This window comes from Sinocyclocheilus grahami, unplaced genomic scaffold, assembly GCF_001515645.1.
Source record: "Sinocyclocheilus grahami isolate Dianchi unplaced genomic scaffold, SAMN03320097.WGS_v1.1 scaffold767.1, whole genome shotgun sequence".
Taxonomy (NCBI): Eukaryota; Metazoa; Chordata; class Actinopteri; order Cypriniformes; family Cyprinidae; genus Sinocyclocheilus; species Sinocyclocheilus grahami.
Window position 1 is genome coordinate 438862 of NW_015505946.1, and position 22794 is coordinate 461655.

The 22794-nt window shown below is 37.0% G+C and overlaps 1 protein-coding gene across 3 annotated transcripts in view; it reads left to right on the forward strand.

Moving 5' to 3' along the window:
* LOC107561336 (inactive rhomboid protein 2) overlaps nt 1–22794 on the forward strand; it is a 70599-nt gene that overhangs the window by 34002 nt on the left and 13803 nt on the right. For all 3 annotated transcript variants that reach the window (XM_016245760.1, XM_016245761.1, XM_016245762.1), the window contains 9 exons: nt 1185–1394; nt 1476–1604; nt 5011–5129; nt 5276–5488; nt 5597–5708; nt 6311–6385; nt 19279–19440; nt 21221–21306; nt 21403–21466. In XM_016245760.1, the coding sequence (XP_016101246.1) occupies nt 1185–1394; nt 1476–1604; nt 5011–5129; nt 5276–5488; nt 5597–5708; nt 6311–6385; nt 19279–19440; nt 21221–21306; nt 21403–21466 (1170 nt within the window). The remainder of the gene's footprint in view (nt 1–1184; nt 1395–1475; nt 1605–5010; nt 5130–5275; nt 5489–5596; nt 5709–6310; nt 6386–19278; nt 19441–21220; nt 21307–21402; nt 21467–22794) is intronic.

Here is a 22794-nt window from a genome sequence, read left to right on the forward strand (position 1 = left end):
CCCTGTTTTCACATGGTTGCAAATGCAACGCCAAGTTTGTTCATTTAAATTTATTCAATTTTAGCATTTAATAATTTATTTGTAATGATCTCTGAAATGTAAATTGTAAGTGGGCTATAATAAACCCATGTTTATCTTTATAAACATGATTAATTTTACTTGTGATGTTTTCTATATGGGATGATTAGCCTAATCCTCATGAACACGTGACGCTAGCGCGTGGTATCAGACATGAACTGTACAGAATGTGAACAAGATTAACTTTAATACAAGGAGATAATGGCGCAAAAGCGAATTTCAGATTTTTTAAAATGCCCATCCCAGCAAAAACTTTCCAGAATCGGCATCCCCAGCACGAGCACCGACGTAAGTGAACCTGCCCCAACTCCCCCCCCACCCCACCCTTCCACCCAACACGGTCACACACAGCACCCCCAACCGAAAACATTCCCGCACCCCTGGTTTAAACATTAGTGAAATTTGCTGTAGCACACATTCTGAAATCATACAGGACATGTTTTTGCATTCGGTTTGCAGTTGTTGTTTTTTTGCCTTTGATGCTTTTTGTTTTTGTTCTTTTGTGTGTGTGTCTTGTGCTATAAGCAACATATCAAAAAATTATTCAACTTTTAAAAGTTGCCCTCTGTTCTATTCTCATGCACTCTGTCTCACTGTTTTTGAAAGCAAGACCATGTACTGTATGAACTGCCTCTTGGGTATTCTGTGCTGCCTGCTTTCAGTAAGACACCTTTCCTGTAGTAGTACCTGAGCTTGGGCTGACTGCAGGCTAGCAAAAACATGAAAGTGGTTATTATGACATTTACATATGGTATATAGTTAAATATATTATTTTTTAGATTAACTGCATATTTTTAGGCCTTTCTCTGCATGATAGTATGACTTGCTTTGTGTTTTGTATGTATTTTCATGACTAATAACTGTTATAGTAGTCAGCTCTGATCAGTAGCCTGTATTTATTTAGTGTATAGAACTTTCTATGATGAAATCATCCATTCGTTCAACTGAATCCTTTATTAAGATATTAAGTACATTTTGTCAGTTAATTATAACATTTACGTAAGACTTAGGATGTGTATGTCTTTTTTTTTTAATTAGTGTCTTTTTTTTTAATTAGTGGCACCACTACTGATTCATAGCCTGTCTTGCTCTCTGTCTCGCTTAAGATTGTTGATCCTTTGGCTCGTGGGCGACAGTTTCGTTATGAGGAGTCCGAGCGACCGAGGACACCCCATACAGCATATCCTCCTTTGACCCCAGGAGTGACCTCTCTCTGCTCGTTCACCAGCCAGCGCTCTGGTTACACACGTTTGCCACGGAGAAAAAGAGAATCGGTGGCTCGTATGAGCCTCCGTGCTGCGTCCAACCTTCTTAAGGTGTGTTTGTTCCTTATATTTTTATTGGAATATGTAAGGTTGTGTCATGTGGTACTAATCTGACATGTTCTGGTACTATAGGTTCGACAGGGTCTACAGGGCACTCAGAGTGGACGTGGATTTCAGAGGAGGAGTTTTGCTCGGCCCAGCTGGCTCGAAGACGACACTGTGGATACAGCAGACACCTCTGATTCAGTTTTTTTTAGCAAGGTGCGTATATTTATCTGTCTTTGTCTCCAAACTTTCCACTCCCTAATGAAAGAGAAGTGTGCTTAATTGTACTGAAAGCACCCTTGTAGTGTACTTCAAATCTTAATTATATATATTTTTTAAACTGCACTTGCAGATAATATAATATTACTGAAATAAAAGGGTACGCAAGTGTACACTTTCATGACCGTTTTCTTTCTTTTTAAAAAGTGCACTTTGTAATATCAAATTAGTTTACCTGAAAGTACATTTTAAATCTATGTTTCAATAACATTTGTTGTTACACTTATTTTGATATGTTGATTAACATGGTAAAGCACATGTAAAGTGCTTGATTGTAATTGTAATTTTAACTAAGAATAATTTTTGTATTACTCAATATTACATTTAAAGGTAATATATTTAAAATGTACTAAATTGCAACCATTAAAAATGTGAAATTACAAATCTATTTTAAATACATGACACAAACTTCAAACATATTTGAGTTACCATAAATGCTTGTCAGTAAATTTGGCAGTACACTTTAACCATATTTCAAAAACAACAGAATTATGAAATTACATATAAAGATTAGATTTAATTAAGAGTGATTTAATGACCCACTTAAAAAGGACTTGAGTTCAAATAACTGGATTTAATATACATTTAAACTATAACAAATTTTCATTTAATTGCAAATAAATATTTGTAATCATTACATTCAGTTTGTATTTAAGTATATTCTACTATATTATTACCATAGTAAATACTGTTTTAATAAATTTTTAAAAGTATGCCGAAGTTTACTTATTTTTCACAAGTGCTTACATTTAGCAGAGAAATACTTTGTAACACTTTAGATAAGGAAACTCATATTCACAATTAACTTAAACTCCTAATCTGCTGCTGATGTGGTTCTGTGTTCAATTAAAGTTTTATTAAAATGTTAAATAATAGTATCTGTGTATTTTTTTTTTTGTAACAAAAAAAAAAAGCATAAAAGTAAAGCTTTTATGAAAACTGCTTACCAACACACAAACCATTCACAATTGCTAAATTGGGCTAAAATAGAAGGTTCAGAGTGATACTAAATAAAGAGCCATGTGGGAGCCGTAAGAGCCGGCTCTTCTAAGGGAGCCGAGCCAAAAGAGCCGAACTTCCCATCACTAGCACAAACGGATCGATTAGTTCCGGGTTTGATGAAGGCCCACCTTCCGAAAAACGAAATGTGATGTGATTGGTTAGCTGTCCCAGTGCGTTGTGATTGGCAAACAGCTTAGACGGTGTTTCAGTACTGCCCCGCCCCTTGCCAAAGCAGCAAGTTCCGTCTGATCCGGTTTAGTTAAGGATGGTGTCAATATTGCCATATCAATTTGAGCCGGATTCAGACCCAGAGAATATTGAACAAGAGGATCGCGCAGAACCTTTGCACGCACGGATATTGCAAGACATATTAGAATGGTAACTTTGTTGTTGTTTTTTGGCTAAATCACGTTTTAGATAGGATGTAAAAAAACGCTTAAAAATAACTGCATTTACTATGTAAAGATAAGTGCATATGTATTATTTTTATTGTTATTTAATTCTAACATTATAACCTGAATTGCAGTGAAACTGTTAAACAGTTGAATTTATTTATACCATAGTCCAGTGTTTCCCAGGCGGCATATAGATGCAAACTCATTCTCTGCCAGCAGGAGGTGCTGTTGGAGTGGTAGAGATCAAGGTTTCCCCGGTAACGGCTGTACACAAAAAAGCAAAAAAACACTGCTTTATCAGACATTACATGCAAGATTAAATGAAAATGACATCCAATTTTCTGAAGACAGTCGGTTTCCTTCAGAAATACAGTGATATAAAAACACTCGCAATCAGTGTATGGGAAACACTGTAGTCTCATAATTTAAGTGTAAATTCTGCCGATTACATAATTGTCAGCAATTTATTATAAAAAGTTTTCATAATTGTAACATACATATTTACATGCATAATTATTCATGTAATGCAGATAGGTGCATGTGTAATAACTTGCGAAAACTTGAGGCTACAGCAGCACTTCTTCGTTGTCGTCGTCTATGCACTCAACCAAGCGTTCTAACCACGACCTCACCCCTCCCCACCCCCCAACCACTGTTGCCAACTCTCGCAAGACAAATAACTAAGCAACCGCTGCTTCGAAAACAAGCCCAATTTTTTTATTTTTTTATTATCATCAATATTATTTATTATCAATTATTTATTACCAATAAATGAGCCTGGAACATATTAAACTGAAACCACTCTTTTATCTGAAAAGCAAAAACAGAAGCTACAGAAAGGGGAACTGTATCATAGCCACATATTTATGGCCTACTAAAATATAGGCTATTCAAATTTATTCTTACTATTAGTATAGGACTACTTGTTTTTTATTACAGCCCATGATAATGAATACATTACAAAAACATTGTAAAAATTAAAAAAATAGGCTAAAAGAAAGTCATCCCACTCCTCTACGTCTACTTCTATCATCGCTTGGATTACAGCGTCACGTGCCTTCTTTTTTAACGTGATTTTCTCCAATGAGGGGGAGGAGGGGGCGGAACATTTGGCAAATTATGCTGCAGCATTTATATTATTGCACTGGTTGGCTATTAACTGTGAGCACACAGAGTGTCATTCAATGCATTGGAGAATACGGCGAACGTAAAGAAACAAAGTTGCTTGTCAGATTTCCCTAACAAGCAACCATATTTTTTAAAATAAGCCCAAAAAACCGCAACCCGCGACCTGGGATTTTTGGACTTGGCAACTATGCCCCCAACCATTCGAATTTCCGTAGGCGGGAATTATTTTAATGATATCACAAAACCCGAAAAAACAATCGCTGTTGTCCAGACGAGTCATTCGTTGTAGTTCTTGAAAAGCTTCCCCTCCCCCCAACCATTTGAATTTCTGTAGGCGGGAATTATTTGTAATGATATTTTAATGAGCCGCTTTGTGATATCATAAAGCCCGGAAAACAAATGCTGTAGTCCAAACGAGTCATTCGTTGTAGTTCTTGAAAAGGGATTTAAAAAAAAAAGGAAATATCTCCGTTTGGAGTGGACTTTGAGATTCGTAAATTTGAAGATCTTTTTAATGCCCAAACATACACACTACACACTGACTAAAATTCAAAAAGTGAAACAGCACAATAAGGACCCCTTTAATAAACAGTCAATATGCTATATGCATGCTAATAAGCAACTAGTTAATAGTGAATTGTGTTTCCTAATCTAAAGTGTTACCAAATTACTTTTGGTGAGCTGTTGGCAGTAAATGTGTCACATTCCTTTTCCACCAAAATTTTGCTAGTGCTCAAGTTAGAGGCAGTTGCACTGCCAATATATCTGAAAACAGAATATGTATATATAATGTGTGTATCTCTTTCACTCTTTCATAGGTAGATGTCCATGAGGAGCTTTATTCAATGGCAGATGATGTTTTTGAGTCACCCCCTATATCAGCTTCTTGTCATTTGGCAGATGTTTCTTTGGGCGAGGGAATATCATTTCCCAACTTGTAAGTTGTGAAAATCTTCCAACCTGATGCTTTAACACAGAAATTTGAAATCAGATCTGTAGCCTATTCTGTAGCTTTTCATTTTTGCAGATATTTAGTACTTATCTGTTTTAATATTGCCATTCCTTTTTTTTCTTTGTCTTCAGGGGAAAAAAGGATGTCACCAAAACTGTGACCCCCTCTGAGAGAGAATCTTCTCGTCGTGGAGGTCGAATTGCCTCCAAAGTGAAGCACTTTGCGTTTGATAAGCAGAAGCGTCAGTATGGTATGGGTGTGGTGGGGAATTGGCTGAACCGACACTATAGACGCAGCCTTAGCAGCCAAGTACAGAAACAACTGGAAGATTTTCATAGTCATCGGTGAGTTATGAACACCAGATAGGCTCCTCCACCAGAAGCATGTCAAAATTAGATGTTGCTTTTAGACTGTTGAGAGAACGTTCTGATGATTATTTGTCTTTTTGTCAGGCCATATTTTACCTACTGGATTACCTTTGTGCATATTATCATAACATTGCTGTCCTGCATTACATATGGATTTGCTCCTGTAGGCTTTGCCCAACATTCCACCACTCAACTGGTAAGATATCAAAAAGAGTCCTCTCAACTATAGGAAAGGTTATTATAAATGATATATAATATTGTGAGAAAACATCAGACATTTCAGCAAAAGATAGTTCTCACTTAATTTATTGAGAAAAAATGTCGTCATAACCAAGTTTGCTAAGTACCTATGATGAAAATTACAGGCCTCTCTCATCTTTTTAAGTGGGAGAACTTGCACAATTAGTGGCTGACTAAATACTTTTTTGCCCCACTGTATATCTATGATTTAAGCATTGTTTATACTGAATCAGCTTTCACAAGTAATATTGTCACATGGTAGCTATTACTTTTTAAATTGCTGGTCTGGAAAGACCAGTCACATTATTACAGGTTATAAGGGGACAGAAAGCAATCGACAGCCCATTTAGTCACCCAGTTAATTTTACACTGTTTAAGACAGCCATGATGATAATCTATTTTCCATCTATTATGTCAGACATTATGCAGCACTGTCATGCTCTGTGAGGGCGGCTCTGGTATTGTGTTATAGCTTCTATTGTGGGAGCAATTACAAAACTGTTTATAATATATTTGGTTGCCCATTATTCGTTCCCTTTTCTTTCCTCTCTCTTTTAGGTACTGAGAAACAAAGGAATCTATGAGAGTGTGAAGCATGTGCAGCAGGAGAACTTCTGGATTGGTCCTTGCTCTGTAAGTGACACAGAAAGTGCCTATTTGGTTAAAACCGATGACACGCATCACAGGTCCAGATTAGATCATATCCCAAAAGCAAACAACAAATGCTAATTGCTAATATACACTCGTGGTGTGCTGTAGTACTACCAAAAATCATTTGTTTACATTATGTGCGGGATGAAATGTGTAATGACACACCAACACAGACATTAACGATGACCCAGATGCAGGAGTTTAAAACCAAAAACTCAGAAATCACAGGTAGGTATCTCCAAAAAAGTATTTAAAAAAAACCTGGAACATAAACTTCGATCCAAACTTAAAGGGATGGTTCAACGAAAAATTAAAATGTTCTGTTAAAGCTGCAGTCCGTAACTTTTTTTTGGTTAAAAATGATCCGAAATCAATATTTGAGCAAGTACATAACCAGCCAGTGTTCAAAACTATTGCCATACTTTAGCCCGATTCACAACGGTTAGCTTATAATAATGTTTTCTAATTTGAGTGGTACGGGTAGGTTTTCGCGGGAAATTCGAGCATGCCGCTGCGTCATTACGTCATGTCTGTAAACATAAAGAAGTTGTCCCGGCTACTAGGCTATCGCATGTGAGGATCCTGCAGGTGGCGGATCGTTTATAGCCTTTTCTCACAGCAGCCAGAATAATTAAATGTATAATTTTGATGGCGGATTGTAATCCAAAAAGGATTATGTGTTTATGAAACATGTGAATTAAATTAAATTATATTCCAGTTATAAATGTGCTTCTGATTACAGATAGCCTGAGATTACAAAGATTTGTATTTTAACGAAAACCAGTTCGAAGGAAGCATAATTTGCTTTTTGTGTTAAAAGAATTTCTTAATATGAAATTCGAAGAGTATGACAATTAGATTAGACTGTGCAGAAATTGAAATCTACATGCTAATACACACTATACTCATAGTCACCAATGCTGATGTTGTTAACATGAATCGTTTGAGAATAAAGTATGACAATAATAATAATTTTAATGGTCTGATGTGATATGAGCTTTAGATTTAATCACCATTGGTAGCGAGATTTATGGTAATGCTCTTTTCCTCAGTTGGTCAGAACAACCATGGCAGACTTGTTACTTACTTGTTCAGAAGATAATATCTGGTGAAAATTCTTATTTGGGTCATATTCCAAGAAGTAGGCTAGAATCTGTGATTGCGAAGTACAGAAAAAATCCATTCATCACCGGTGACTGACTTCCACACATACTCTTCAGAACATTAGATTCATCCGCGCTGGAGCCGTGCCGACTCACAACCCACGCAAGCTAGATAATTCCACACACAGCTGCAATTCCAGGTTTTCAAACAGAGATGGCGACAAAAAGGCAAAACTTACGGACTGCAGCTTTAATTTACTTGCCCTCAGGCCATTCAAGATGTAGGTCTTTTTTTCTTCAGAGAACAGTAAAGAAGATTTTTAGGTGAAACTTCCCATCACATAATGACGTATGTGTGGGCACATACTCACATGTAAGCTGACACGGTTTGCTTCCAGCAGAGAGTAAGGACTCATGTGCAGACCTTGACCAGCAGTACCAAACTTTAAAGCTCACAACGTAAAAATTCACAGCATAAAAAAACCTCACAGCATAAAATTCTATGTCATCCTCTTTCACATCGAAATCATCAGCCATTGTAACTTTTAAGTTGTGAGTTTAAGACGTTGGTACTGCTGGTGAAGGTCTGCACACGAGTCTTCACTCTCACTTGTAAACAAACAGCGTCAGCTTATGTGTAAGTATGCACCCGAACAAAGTCATTATGCAACAGTCGTGAACGAGCTGATAACAGTTTTTCTTGAGTATAGATGCTTACATAAAGCCTTATGCTTGTTTATTTGCTACCTCCAGCCATGAGTCACGTAAGGGACAAGGTTTGTCATAGGACCTAATTGCCCCGTTCTTGTCTCTGCTAAATGGTCATGAAACCCCCTATGTCAGTATGGATATTTTTCACTGCAGTTTTGAAAAAAATTTGAAATAAGTGGGTTTGGTAAGCTGTAAAGTGGAGGGGAAAGGTGATGGAAGCAAAGATATTAAATGTCACAGATGTATATTTACTGAGTAATCCACTATTTTGTAGAGTGGGGTCAAAATGACAATTTTCACCCGAGATCCGGAGCCAAATTACAGGGGGGTAAAAATTACTTCAGAAAGATGCCAGCTTCATTATGTTATTTTTCCCCAGAGATAGGTAGGTCTGTTAGTAAAATCTGTTGACTTAAGTCATCTTTGTTGCATTATGTGCCTGTGTTTTTTTTCTCCAAAGTTTTCATGTCTGTAACTCAAGAAGTATTACAGATATATTAATGCTCTTTTAAATTTCAGGTGTTAAACTTTCCTTTTGGAATCTTCATTTTTAAGGCCCTATTTTGTTCAGTTCCAGAGATATTAGAGATATCTAAATATGGCTCCAGGAGTAAATTGTTAAATTTGATACATTTTCAGTGGTCAAAAACCAAGTGTGGATCACTTTGCATTCAGCTGTTACTTTTTTCTTTTAAAGAGGAAGGTCTGAAGAACAAATAATGTTGAAACTAGAAATGTATTTTGTTTCTCTCTATCAAAACAATTGTATAGAAAATACCTGCCTGAGTGCCATAAATATTATTTTTCCAAAGTTTGCGTGCCTGTAACTCAAGAAGTATTAAACATCTAAATATGATTTTAGATTCTGGTTCTTAATAAACTTTTCTCTTGGACTCTTCATTTTTAAAGGGGTCCTATTATGCTCTTTTACAATGTCTTGAATTTGTATTGGGGGTGTTCTAGAACATGCTCTCATGCTTTGTGGTTCGAAAAACGCATTATTTTTTACATCATTTACATTATTACAATACCTTTCTCCCCATCCTGGCACAAACGGCTCGATTAGTTCCAGGTTTGATGAAGGCCCGCCTTATGAAAAACTAAATGTGATGTGATTGGTTAGCTGTCCCAGTGCGTTGTGATTGGCAAACAGCTTAGACAGTGTTTCAGTACTGCCAAAGCAGCAAGTTCCGTCTGCTCCGGTTTTGTTAAGGATGGCGTCAATATTATGGAATTACATTTCTGCCGAAATTCTGCGCGCGAAAGATCATATTTTGAGCACGCAAAAGTGCATTTTGCACGCACGCGAACTGAGTTTTGTGGAGAAAATATTTGTCTCGCAAAGAAGAAAGTATTTCGAACGCACGAAAATCAATTTTGCATTTAAAATACGTTTTTGGATGTGTGCAGACCTTCTCTTTTGCGCGTGCAACGTTTCACTAGCTTGCTCACCTGATGCCCGCCCTCAGTGCTCTCTAAATGCCAACGGCTCGCTTGCTCAACACAACCCAGCATTACAATATGCCATAATTCCAGCCAATCAGAGACGAGGCTGCTAAATTCTGATTGGCTGCCTTGACAACCATTCACAAAATTTCTTGCATTACCACGACAGCAGGAAAAATACAGTGCATGCATAATTATTATGCAAGTTGATATTCTGATCATAATTTTTCCAAGCACATTTTACCAATTCCAAACGACATCGATCTTAATAATTACTATTAATCTTGTATTTAATAATTTATATATAATTATTCATGAAGGCTGAAGGCTGAAGTATTCAGGTGTGCATAATTATTAAGCAGATTTCCTTTTACAGATAAAATGAGCCAAAAAAGAGATTTAACTCAGACTGAAAGTAAAAAATTATTAAATGCCCATGAGAAATATTCAAAACTAATAAAATACTAGAAATTGCAAAGTGAGTGCATAACCATTGGACAGCAAAATGCTCAGTGGGTCAGCAGGGTCAGTCAAAAACATGTGGAGAAGAAAAAATGCATGTTATCTGCAAAGGAATTAGGAATTAAGGTGAAGAATTAGGTGTGAAATCACCAGGAACCATTTAGTCTCCAGTGCCACCATCTTCCAGAACTGCAGCCTACCTGGAGTCTCAAGAAGTACAAGGTGTCAGGTTCTCCGAGACTTAGGTTAAGTATAGAATCCTAAAAAATGACCACTACTTAATAAGAATAACATACTGAAGTGTAGTCAAATACTTGAAGACTGATTTATATATATATATACAGTGGGTACGGAAAGTCTTCAGACCCCCTTAAATTTTTCTAATCAAATACAGCTGGACTCAAATGAAGGTGTAGAACCATCTCCAGGATGATCAGAAGAAATGGACAGCCCCTGAGTTAAATATATGAGTGTCACAGCAAAGGGTCTGAATACTTAGGACCATGTGATATTTCAGTTTTTCTTTTTTAATAAATCTGCAAAAATGTCAACAATTCTGTGTTTTTCTGTCAATATGGGGTGCTGTGTGTACATTGAGGAAAAAAAATTAACTTAAATGATTTTAGCAAATGGCTGCAATATAACAAATTGTGAAAAATTTAAGGGGGTCTGAATACTTTCCGTACCCACTGTATATAGGCTTTATAGACAGATAAGTTGAGAGTGACCCTTGAAGGACGAGCACCACATCCTCTTGTACCACTGTTTGAAGAATTTATCTTCCAGAATCTGGCAGTAAGTTTTGGGAGATCATTTTTAGTCCATCTCGAGATTTTATCTGTAGAAGATGACCTGTTTAATAATTATGCACACCTGAATATAAGGCGTTTTTCCCTTCCAGCCTTCATGAACAATAATATATATTCTAAGTGATTAAATACAAGATTAATAGTAGTTATAATTATTGGTAAAATGTACTTGGAAAAAAATATGATCAGAATATCAACTTGCATAATAATTATGCATGCACTGTATTTTTCCTCTTCTGCTGTCGAGCAAGAAATGTTGTGATTGGTTGTCAAGGCAGCCAATCAGAATTGAGCAGCCTCGGTCTCTGATTGGCTGGAATTATGGCACATTGTAACGATGGGTTGTGTTGAGCAAGCGAGCCGTTGGCATTTAGCGAGCACTGAGGGTGGGCATCAAGGGAGCAAGCTAGTTAAATGTTGCACGCGCAAAAGAGAAAGTCTGCACACATCCAAAAACTTATTTTAAATGCAAAATTGATTTTCGTGCGTTCGAAATACTTTCTTGTTTGCGAGACAAACATTTTCTCCACAAAACTCCAAAAAACGCACTTTTGAGCGCTCAAAATATGATCTTTCGCGCGCAAAATTTAGGCAGAAATGTAATTCCATACAATATTGCCATATCAATTTGAGCCGGATTCAGACCCAGAGAATATTGAACAAGAGGATCGCGCAGAACCTTTGCATGCACGGATATTGCAAGACATATTAGAATGGTAACTTTGTTGTTGTTTTTTTTTTAGCTAAATCACGTTTTAGATAGGATGTCAACAACCGCTTAAAAATAACTGCATTTGCTATGTACAGATAAGTGCATATGTATTATTTTTATTGTTATTTAATTCTAACATTATAACATGAATTGCAGTGAAACTGTTATACAGTTGAATTTATTTATATCATAGTCCAGTGTTTCCCAGGCGGCATATAGATGCAAACTCATTCTCTGCCAGCAGGAGGCGCTGTTGGAGTGGTAGAGATCAAGGTTTCCCCGGTAACGGCTGTACATAAAAACACTGCTTTATCAGACATTACATGCAAGATTAAATGAAAATGACATCCAATTTTCTGAAGACAGTCGGTTTCCTTCAGGAATACAGTGATATAAAAACACCCGCAATCAATGTATGGGAAACACTGTAGTCTCATAATTGAAGTGTAAATTCTGCAGATTGCATCATTGTCCAGTAGGGATGTAACGATTAACCACGAGCCGGTTGAAAATCGATTCATTTAGGGGTAGTTTATGAATCCATGTCTGAGGGGAACTTGCTGTCTTTAGAAAAGTTCAGATGCAGGGCTCTACAGTGCGACTATTTCAGTTGCATTTGCGACTGAAAACTACTGCGTGCCACTATGAAATTTTTAGGAGCACCAGTGCGACTGATCAGATCATCATCATACTTGTGATTGCGCTCAGGGGAGCTTCAAAGGTTTCTACGTGTTTTTGCAGCGTTGAGTAATGTATCACAGACATATCTCACGAATCCTTTCATAAGCAAAGTGTAGATAGGGTGTAAATAAGAGATTAATTGCGCAGTGTAGAGAGCTTCGTTGATTATAAATGTGAGATCGAGATGAACTTAGACGAGTGACAGCTTTTAATGATTTTTAAGGGAGTTTGTACAATTCAATAAACAAGAAGCTAATATTAAGTGACTTACATTGTCTGACTATAACACTATTGACTGACTTTGCTCTATTTCGTCGTCGAAAATAGTTTAAAACAAAGACACAGCTCAGCCGCTGCGCATCTCTATTCAAACACAGCGGTGTCTCATTTATGAATGAATGTGCGTTTCTAAACGAATGTAGTGAGTCAGTGATTCATGATTACCCATTCATAAATACAGTCACTTGATTCATTCCTGAATGAATCAGCTGTTCGAACGAATCAATTGAATGAATGATTCAGTGATAAAAATAAGACTTGTCGCCACCTGCTGGCAGTTTTAGTTTAATTTTTAAAGTATCTTTTCAGTTATTTAAATTATTTAATATTTATATATTCAAAATTTTATATTTAAAACATTAATATCATCATGAATTTATGGCTTTAATTGCACTCATTCCACTTCTGAGCCTCATTAAATGTCTGAAAGTACACCAAGCCACTTATGTGTTCTTCTGTGCCACCTCTATAAATTAATTTTGTTAATACTGATTTCATTTGATTGGTAACTTATATTTCTTATTCTACATATTCTTATTCTGTCGTTTTAATTTAAAAAAAATAAAATATACTTTTTTAAAGAATTTGACAAAAGATGACAAACTAATAAAGTTAAAGTAAAATTAATAAAGTTAAAGGAGTCTCATGCAGATATTTTTATATATAGTTTCACAAAACTGTCAAAACCATTCTGTTTTTGCTTCAAATTTCAAAATTATACAATCCAATTTAGATTAAAAACTGCTCGTTGCATGTATGCAACATCTTTGTTTGGATCATGATTCATTTTAATCTCTTATTTTAAATGGAAAGAGCACAGACAAAGCCTTAGTTTGTTTATATGAAGATAGTTCTTTTATTTGTGTTATTTATTTGATTTGGGGCTTGTTTTAAAATTGCAATTTAGTTTTGTTATTTACATTTACATTATATTTAAATTGTTATTTAGCAGACACTTTTATCCAAAGCAACTTACAAATGAGGACAATAGAAGCAATCAAAACCAACAAAAGAGCAATAATATGCAAGTGCTATATTAGTATATTATTATAGTGTTATATTTCAATTTCACAAAGAAATGTGCAGCATTTTGTCCAAGCAATAATAAAAGGACACATTTAATTTATAATTTGTCTTAAATCTAATTTTGTAAAAAAAAAAATAATAATAAAAAATCGTGAATCGAATCGAATCGTGGAATCAAAATCGTGAATCGAATCGAATCGAGTTGAGTGAATCGTTACATCGCTATTGTCCAGTATTGTACTGTCAGCAATTTATTATTAAAACATTTTCATAATTGTAACATGCATATTTACATACATAATTATTTGGGTGCATGTGGAATAACTTGCGAAAACTTGAGGCTACAGCAGCACTTCGTCGTCTTGTCTGATGCACTCAACCAAGCATTCTAACCACGACCTCACCCCTCCCCACTCCCCAACCATTTGAATTTACGTAGGCAGGAATTATTTTAATGATATTCTAATGGGCCGCTTTGTGATATCACAAAACCCGGAAAACAAACGCTGTAGTCCAAACAAGCCGTTCGTTATAGTTCTTGAAAAGAGATTTTTTTAAAAACGAAATATCTCCCTTTGGAGTGGACTTTGAGATTCGTAAGTTTGAAGATTTTTTTTATGCCCAAACATACACACTACACACTGACTAAAATTAAAAAAGTGAAAGAGCATAATAGGACCCCTTTAAGCCCCTATATTGTTCAGTCCCAGAGATATGGGGAGCCCAATGTGACTCAGTGTCCAATTTGTTGAAACCTACCCATTTTCAGTAGTTGAAAAACAAATGTTGGTCACTTTACACACAGCTGATACTATTTGTATTTAAAGAACAATGTCTGAAGAACAAATAATATTGAAATTAGAAGTGTATCTTGTTTGCCTCTATCAAGAAAATTGCATAGAACATATTTGTCAAAGTGCCAAGAAAATGTGCTTTCCCCCCCAAAAGTCTGGATGCCTGTAACTCTAGAAGTATTAAAGATTGTAATATGATTTTACATTCTGGTTCCTACAAAATATTTCTTTTGAAATAATTTTTTTAAGCCCTGTATGGTTCAGTCCCAGAGATATGGGGATCCCAATATGACTCAAAGTCCAAATTGTTGAATCCTACCCATTTTTAGTGGATTAAAACCTATTGTGAATTTGTGTTTATCTAGTCATGAATGTTGACATTGCAACACTGAAAAAAATGTTTCATTCATCCAATTAAAAAAAATTAGGGTAATGATTCACATCTATATTTTTTAACTTGAGCCCATGAAAAATAAATAACTTGCTCTTAGGGCCTACATTTTTTATTGGATGAATGAAAAAAAAAATTTTCAGTGAAGTATGCAAATAATTACAGTAACCTAGGGTTTAGGAATGTACAACCCCAATTCCAGAAAACTTGGGACGTTTTGTAAAATGCAATAAAATCAAGAATCTGTGATTTAATTGACAAAAGTACAAAGAAAAGATTTCCAAAGTTTTCACTGACCAACTTAAATGTATTTTGTAATGAAACAGTGGCTGAAACACACTCCAAAAAAGTTAGGACAGAGTCAAAAAAAAAAGTGAAAAGGTTATATAATATCCAAATTAAACTCTTTTGAAACAGTTCACAGTAAGCAGGTGAATTGGTAATAGGTGAGAGTATCATGTTTGGGTATAAAAGGAGCATCTCAGATTTTTGCAAGCAAAGCTGGATCACGGCTCATCACTTTGTGCCAAATTCATGAGAAAAGTGTCAAACAAATCAAAAATCCAATTTCTCAATGCAGAATCATAAAGAATTTAGGTCTTTCACCAACTACCATATATAATATTGTTAAAAGATTCAGAGAATCCAGAGAAATCTCAGTCTGTGTAGGGCAAAGCAGGAAACCTCAGTTGAATGTGCATGACATTTGAGCCCTCAGATGGCATTGCATAAGAAACCATCATGCTGCAGTGTTAAATATAGCCACAGGGGCTCAGGAGTACTTTGGAAAACCGCTGTCACCTAACACAGTCTGCCGCTGCATCAATAAATGCAACTTGAATCTCTTTTACTCTAGGAAAAGCTAAACATCAGTTCTATGCAGTGATGCCGCAGGGTTGTCTGGGCCAGAGCTCACCTCAGATAGTCAAAAACACTAAAGTGGAAATGTGTGCTGTGGTCAGATGAGTCCACCTTTCAACTTGTTTTGGGAAAAATGGGTGTTGAGTTCTCAATCCCAAAGACCAAAGGGATCATCCAGACTTTTATCAGTGACAGATGCAAAAGCACACGTCTGTCATGGTATGGGGGTGCCGCAGAGCAAATGGCATGGGTGACTGTCATATGTGCGAAGGTGCCATTGACATGGAGGCATATATTGGAATTGTACAGAGACACATACTGCCATCAAGATGACATCTTTCATGGGAATTCCATGGTTGTTAGATCAAGACAATGCCAGGTCTCATTCTGCATGTGCTACAATAGTGTGGTTTTGTAGACACAAAGTGAATGTGAGAGACCTTAAATGAGTCAAAGTTTGACTTACTATCTGTGATTCTGCCAAATATGCCGCTTAGCAGTGGATACTACTTGGTCTATGACTATGCTTCACATGTTGCATACTTATTCCAGGTGTGGCAAATCTTGGTTTATTGAAAACAATGGGAATGGGAATAGCAACCACACTTCCCTATAAGGCAAGGGAGTTGTTTCAAACATAGTTACAATACTGCATGTTTGAACTCTTTGTAGATTCAGAAGCTTTTAAAAGTAACAAAATCCCTTCTTACAAATATACCTGAAACTGATTCAAATGTAGAATCTTATGAATAGACTACTTTGAGCAAGTTAATGTGCCTCAACTTGACAATTTCAGTGCATTTTTAGCACTCAGACGTGTGTTCTGTGTAACTGTTTTGATAGAGGGAAACAAGATACAATTCTAGTTTCAACATTATTTATTCTTCAGACATTCCCCTTTAAATACAATAAGTATCAGCTGTATACAAAGTGACTGACATTTGGTTTTCAACTTGGACATTACAAATTGGACATTGAGTCACATTGGGATCCCCATATCTGTGGGAATTAACTATATATGGCTTAAAAATTAATATTACAAAATAATTGTTTATTAAGATTTTTAATCAGAATCAAGAAAGAGCTTTATTGCCAAGTATGTTTGCACATACAAGGAAATTGTTATAGTGACACAAGCTTCCAGTACATGGAGACAACAACAACACACAGATAATAAAAATGAGATGTGAATAAAATACACATGCATAAATATAAACCACAAAAAAAAGAATAAATTGTATGTACAGGTGTGGTATGAGCTCCAGTGATCTGTTGAAGATCTGTGAGAAGATGGGGGCCAGTTGGTCAGCGCAGGTTTTCAGACAGGCTGGTGTCACACCGTCTGGGCCTGGTGCTTTTCTTCTCTTGTTCTTTCTGTAGACCTGGCGCACATCATCCTCACTGATCTGAAACGTAGAAGTGGGGGAGAGGAGGGTTGCAGGAGGTGTTGATGGTTGTGTGGAGAGATGTTCAGAGCGGGTGTGGGGTGTTAGACTGGGAGTTTCAAATCTACAGTAAAACTCATTCAGGTCTTCAGCAAGTTGTTGATTGGCCTCAGTGCTGGGGGATGGTGTCTTGTAGTTGGTGATGTCCTTCAGGCCTTTCCACACTGATGCAGGCTCATTCGCAGAAAACTGGTGTTCTAGTTTTTTAGCGTAGTTCCTCTTGGCCACTCTAATCTCCTTATTCAGTGTGTTTCTGGCCTGATTGTACAAGACTCTGTCCCCCCTTTTGTAGGCGTCCTCTTTGGCCTGACGAAGATGACGAAGTTTTGCTGTAAACCATGGCTTATCATTGTTGAATGTTAAATGAGTCCTGGTAGGGATGCACATGTCATCACAGAAACTGATATATGATGTTACAGATTCCGTGAGCTCGTCCAGATCGTTGGTGGCTGCTTCAAAAACACTCCAATCAGTGCAGTCGAAACAGGCTTGCAATGCCTGCTCTGTTTCGTTGGTCCACCTCTTTACAGACTTTACTACAGGTTTAGCAGATTTAAGTTTATGCCTGTAGGTCGGTATAAGATGAACCAGGCAGTGGTCAGAGAGTCCTACAGCTGCTCTGGGGACCGAGCGATATGCATCCTTTATTGTGGAGTAACAATGGTCCAGTATACTACTGTCTCTGGTGGGACATGTAATATGCTGTCTGTATTTTGGCAGTTCACGGGAAAGATTTGCTTTATTAAAGTCCCCGAGAATGATTAAAACAGAGTCCGGGTGTTGTTGTTCTGTCTCTGTGATCAGATCAGCGAGTTTCTGTAAAGCTGAGCTCATGTGTGCTTGCGGAGGAATGTAAATACTCACGAGAATGAACGAGTGAAACTCCCGCGGTGAATAGAACGGCTTACAGTTAATGAAAAGCACTTCTAGATCGGAACAGCACATCTTCTTTAACGCTGTAACATCTGTACACCACCTTTTGTTGATGTAAAAACATGTCCCGCCGCCGCGCGATTTCCCCATTGATTCTGCGTGGCGATCTGCTCTAAACAGCTGAAAGCCCGGGAGACTCAACACACTGTCCGGAATGGCATCATTCAGCCAGGTTTCCATGAAACAGAGCAGCAGAGTGTGAAAAATCCTTATTTGTCCGGGAGAGCAGAAGAAGTTTGTCCGTTTTGTTGGGTAGAGAGCGGAGATTCGCCATATGGATGCTCGGCAACGACGTTCTGAATCCGCGCTTCCTGAGCTTCATGAGCACGCCGGCTCTCTTCCCTCATCTGCGCGTCCTGAAGCGCTTGATCAGCGCAGCAGCTCCACCGACTACAACGTTCAGCAAAACGTCCGAATAAACGAAATCTGGTAGAAGATTGTGTGGTGTGTTCTGCCGAATGTTCAGCAGCTCATCCCTGGTAAAACTGATCGTGTTTGAGAAACAAAAAACAGGAAAAACGAACAAAAACAGTACAAACACTGGAGAGCCAAACACTGAGGCTGCCGTCTGCGGCACCATCGCATGTAACCCATGTAATACTTCTTGAGTTACAGACACACAAATTTACAAAAGAATATTTATGGCACTAAGACAGGTATGAACTATGCAATTGTTTTGATAGAAGGAAACAAGATACATTTCTAGTTTCAACATGATTTGTTCTTCAGACTTTCCTCTTTAAGAGAAAAAAGTGTCAGCTGAATGCAAAGTGACCAACATTTGTTTTTTGACCACTGAAAATGTGTATGATTTAACAATTTACTCCTGGAGCCATATTTAGATTCCAATATCTCTGTAAGTGAACCATATAGGGCCTTAAAAAAGAAGATGAAAAAAAAATGTGTTAAAACTTGAAATCTAAAAGGATATTAAGATATCTTTAATACTTCTTAAGTTACAGCCATGCAAACTTTGGAGAAAAAAACTTGAAGAATCTGATATAGAAAACATATAAAAAACATAGAATCTGATACTCATCTTATACAGATATAAAATTGAGAATCTGATATTTGATATGGAAGATTCTATGGAAGATAATTTTTGCCTGATGAAAGCATAATTATATTAATGTGGGAACAATGACTATGGTTCTTAGGGTGAAATATTCAGCTGTTCTACTGTTGTTACACTGTTAGTTCTACTGTGTTCTTTGTTCCATAGGAGGATCTAATCCACTTGGGAGCAAAGTTTTCTCCATGCATCAGACGAGACAGTCAAATAACGAAGCTAGCACAGCAGGCCAAAGATCTAGAGAGAGAGTCCGGCTGCTGTGTACAGAACGATGGTTCTGGATGTGTACAGACCCAGAGTGATGACTGCTCGGTATAAGTACACACACACACCCATATATATACATGAACAATAATAAACAATCTTAAACCTGTGAGAACTAGCCCACCGACTGAACCTGGTTTCTCCCAAGGTTTTTTCTCCATTTCTGTCACCTATAGAGTTTTGGTTCCTTGCCACTGTCGCCTTTGGCTTGCTTAGTTGGGGATGCTTGACTGATTGCGCAAACATTATTGGAAGAAAGATGAACTGGATGATGACATCACTGAATCATCAATGAAATTACTTTAGCTGAAAAATGACTCTTTGTTATTGTCAATTATTGACTAACTATTTTCCTCTTTGACACTGTAAAGCTGCTTTGACACAATCAGTATTTTATAAAGAGCTATACAAATAAAGGTGACTTGACTTGACTGTGTCATATACATATATAAACACTCCACATGCACACCTGCACATAATCTTACTGTATGTATACACAAACAACAAAGCAGTTGTGAATCCAACCCTCTACATTGCGAGTAAATCGCTCGCATATGCGACTAAATCTTCACTCTGGGCGACTAAATAATGTCTAATATTAGCCAATGGCTAATAAATTCTCAGATTTTACTCACCAGTGTGTGAGTTGGATGCTGAGTATATGATTAGCACAGATATATTTTCACTCACAGAACACTCTGACTGAGCGCTTCAGAGTTTCACTATCCGTCAAGCGATCCGTGATATTTTTCAGTTCATTTGAATGGATGCGTAGCGCACCTGTGTTTGTGTATTTGGCGTAACGTAAACTCTAGTGTGAAGGTGCACGACTCGCCGTCGCTTTCTCTCACACGCGCAAAGAGCGAGAGCGAGCGAGAGTCTTACATAACATGCAGAATTGATGCGCTACATGTAAACGATATACTTTGTTGTACTTTCCTGTAAAAAATAATGGAGTTCCTTTGGAATTCTTCAGCTTTTAAGAACTGCCCGGTTTTCCTGTAGTAGGCGGAACTAATGCGCAAACGATAATCTCATTGGCTGGTGCTTACCTATTATCGTCCCTGTTTTGATTTCAGCGAATCAGTTCGAGCAAACGCACACAACCTGATTAATATTCATGAATCCAGTAGCTCATTAATCCTTAGTGCGTTTTTATATTGTTCTTATTAGTAGAATTCGTATAATAATAATATCTTATCAGTATTATTGTTCGTTTTTTTTTTAATTATTGTTTCGTTATTATTCGTTTTTTTTTTACAGGAACACTGAATGACCAAAAAAAGCACCAGCACCAGGCTCATGGTTATCAAATTTTAATTCTAATTACTAAACTTCTATTATTAAATAATACTTGATTATCATATTATAATGCTTGACTGCTTGACTTACTGATATTAAGAGTGTACGTTCAGATATTTAAAAAGCTGTGCCATTTTACAAACATTATATATGTTTGTAAAATGGCATAACTTTATATATATATATATTTATATTTATATTTATTTATATATATATGTATAGTATAGTATAGTATAGTATAGTATTTCAGTCTGGGGAGTAAACAAAAAAATTTACTAGCCAATGGTGATTCAATTGCCAAGATGTCCGTAGAGGGTTGGTATCTAGAGTACTGTAGTGAAGATTAATTAGTCATAAATTTCAAACAAAGCTCATGTCTACCACCTAGAGGAATCAAGCTGAGCATAACTTTTAATTACTTTAATTCATTATGACCTGAAAGTATAAAGATGTCTTGATTTTGGTGCTTTCTCTTTAAGAGAATTAAATGACTGCTAAATATATTTTTGCTCTTTTCTGATAATAGGAGACTTTAGCAACATTTATAAAATGGAACAAAGAGAATGTAGACATGGTGACATCTTCACTTGCAGTCTGTCATCAGGACCCAAGGTATCTTTCAGTGAAATATCTCTCATTTTGTGAGGAAATGTTGGAGCATTTTTTAAAAATATTGTTTTGTTTTTTTGCAATCCATGCTGGGAGCAGGACTTGTGAAGAGCCAGCCTCATCAGGACCCCATGTTTGGCCTGATGACATCACAGAGTGGCCGGTGAGAAAACTTTACCTTCATAGAAGTTCTGTCTTAAGATTTTATTATTATTATGTTTACCAATTCAGTGAAAGAAGTCAAACATCAAATAACATACTACTTGTTTCACTTCTGTTTCAGTTTTTATAACCAATTCTTACTATGTGTTTCCAGATCCCTACTATCACTACCACTCGCAAACCACGTTTCACACACTATAGGCAGCACAATCCTAACAAATACTTATCTTGCTGGATCTGTCCGCTGCTTTTGACACGGTTAACCACCAGATCCTCCTGTCAACCCTATTGGCAAAGGGCATCTCAGGAACCGCACTCCAGTGGTTTGAGTCTTGCCTCTCAGATAGGTCCTTCAAGGTATCTTGGAGAGGTGAGGTGTCCAAGTCGCAACATCTAACTACTGGTGTGCCTCAGGGCTCAGTTCTTGAACCACTTCTCTTCTCTGTCTACATGGCCTCATTAGGTTCTGTCATTCAGAAACATGGCTTTTCATACCACTGCTATGCTGATGACACTCAACTCTACCTCTCATTCCATCCTGATGATCCGACAATAGCTGCTCGCATCTCAGCTTGTCTAACAGACATTTCTTGCTGGATGAAGGATCATCACCTTCATCTCAACCTTGCCATGACAGAACTGCTTGTGGTTCCAGCAAACCCATCGTTACATCACAATTTCACCATCCAGTTAGGCTCATCAACCATAACTCCTTCAAAAACAACCAGAAACCTTGGAGTTATGATTGATGATCAGCTTACTTTCTCAGATCACATTGCTAAAACTGTCCGGTCCTGCAGATTTGCTTTATTCAACATCAAGAAGATCAGGCCCTTTCTTTCGGAACATGCTTCAACAACTCCTTGTTCAAGCTCTTGTTCTGTCCAGGCTGGACTATTGCAATGCTCTCTTGGCAGGTCGTCCAGCCAGTTCTATCAAACCTTTACAATTAATCAAGAACGCAGCAGCCAGATTAATTTTTAATGAGCCATGTTTTAAAGAGTGCACGTCACACCTCTGTTTATCAATTTGCACTGGCTACCAATAGCTGCTCGAATAAAATTCAAGGCATTGATGTTTGCCTATAAAACCACCTCTGGCTCTGCACCCCTTTACCTAAATTCATTACTTCAGGCTTATGTACCCTCTAGAAGCTTGCATTCCGCAAGTGAATTTCGCTTTATTGTGCCATCCCAAAGAAGCACAAAATCACTTTTACGGACTTTTAAATTAAATGTTCCCTCCTGGTGGAATGACCTTAGCCATCTTTAAGAATTGGCTACAAACACATCTCTTCCATCTTTATTTGACCCTCTAACTCTAGCACTC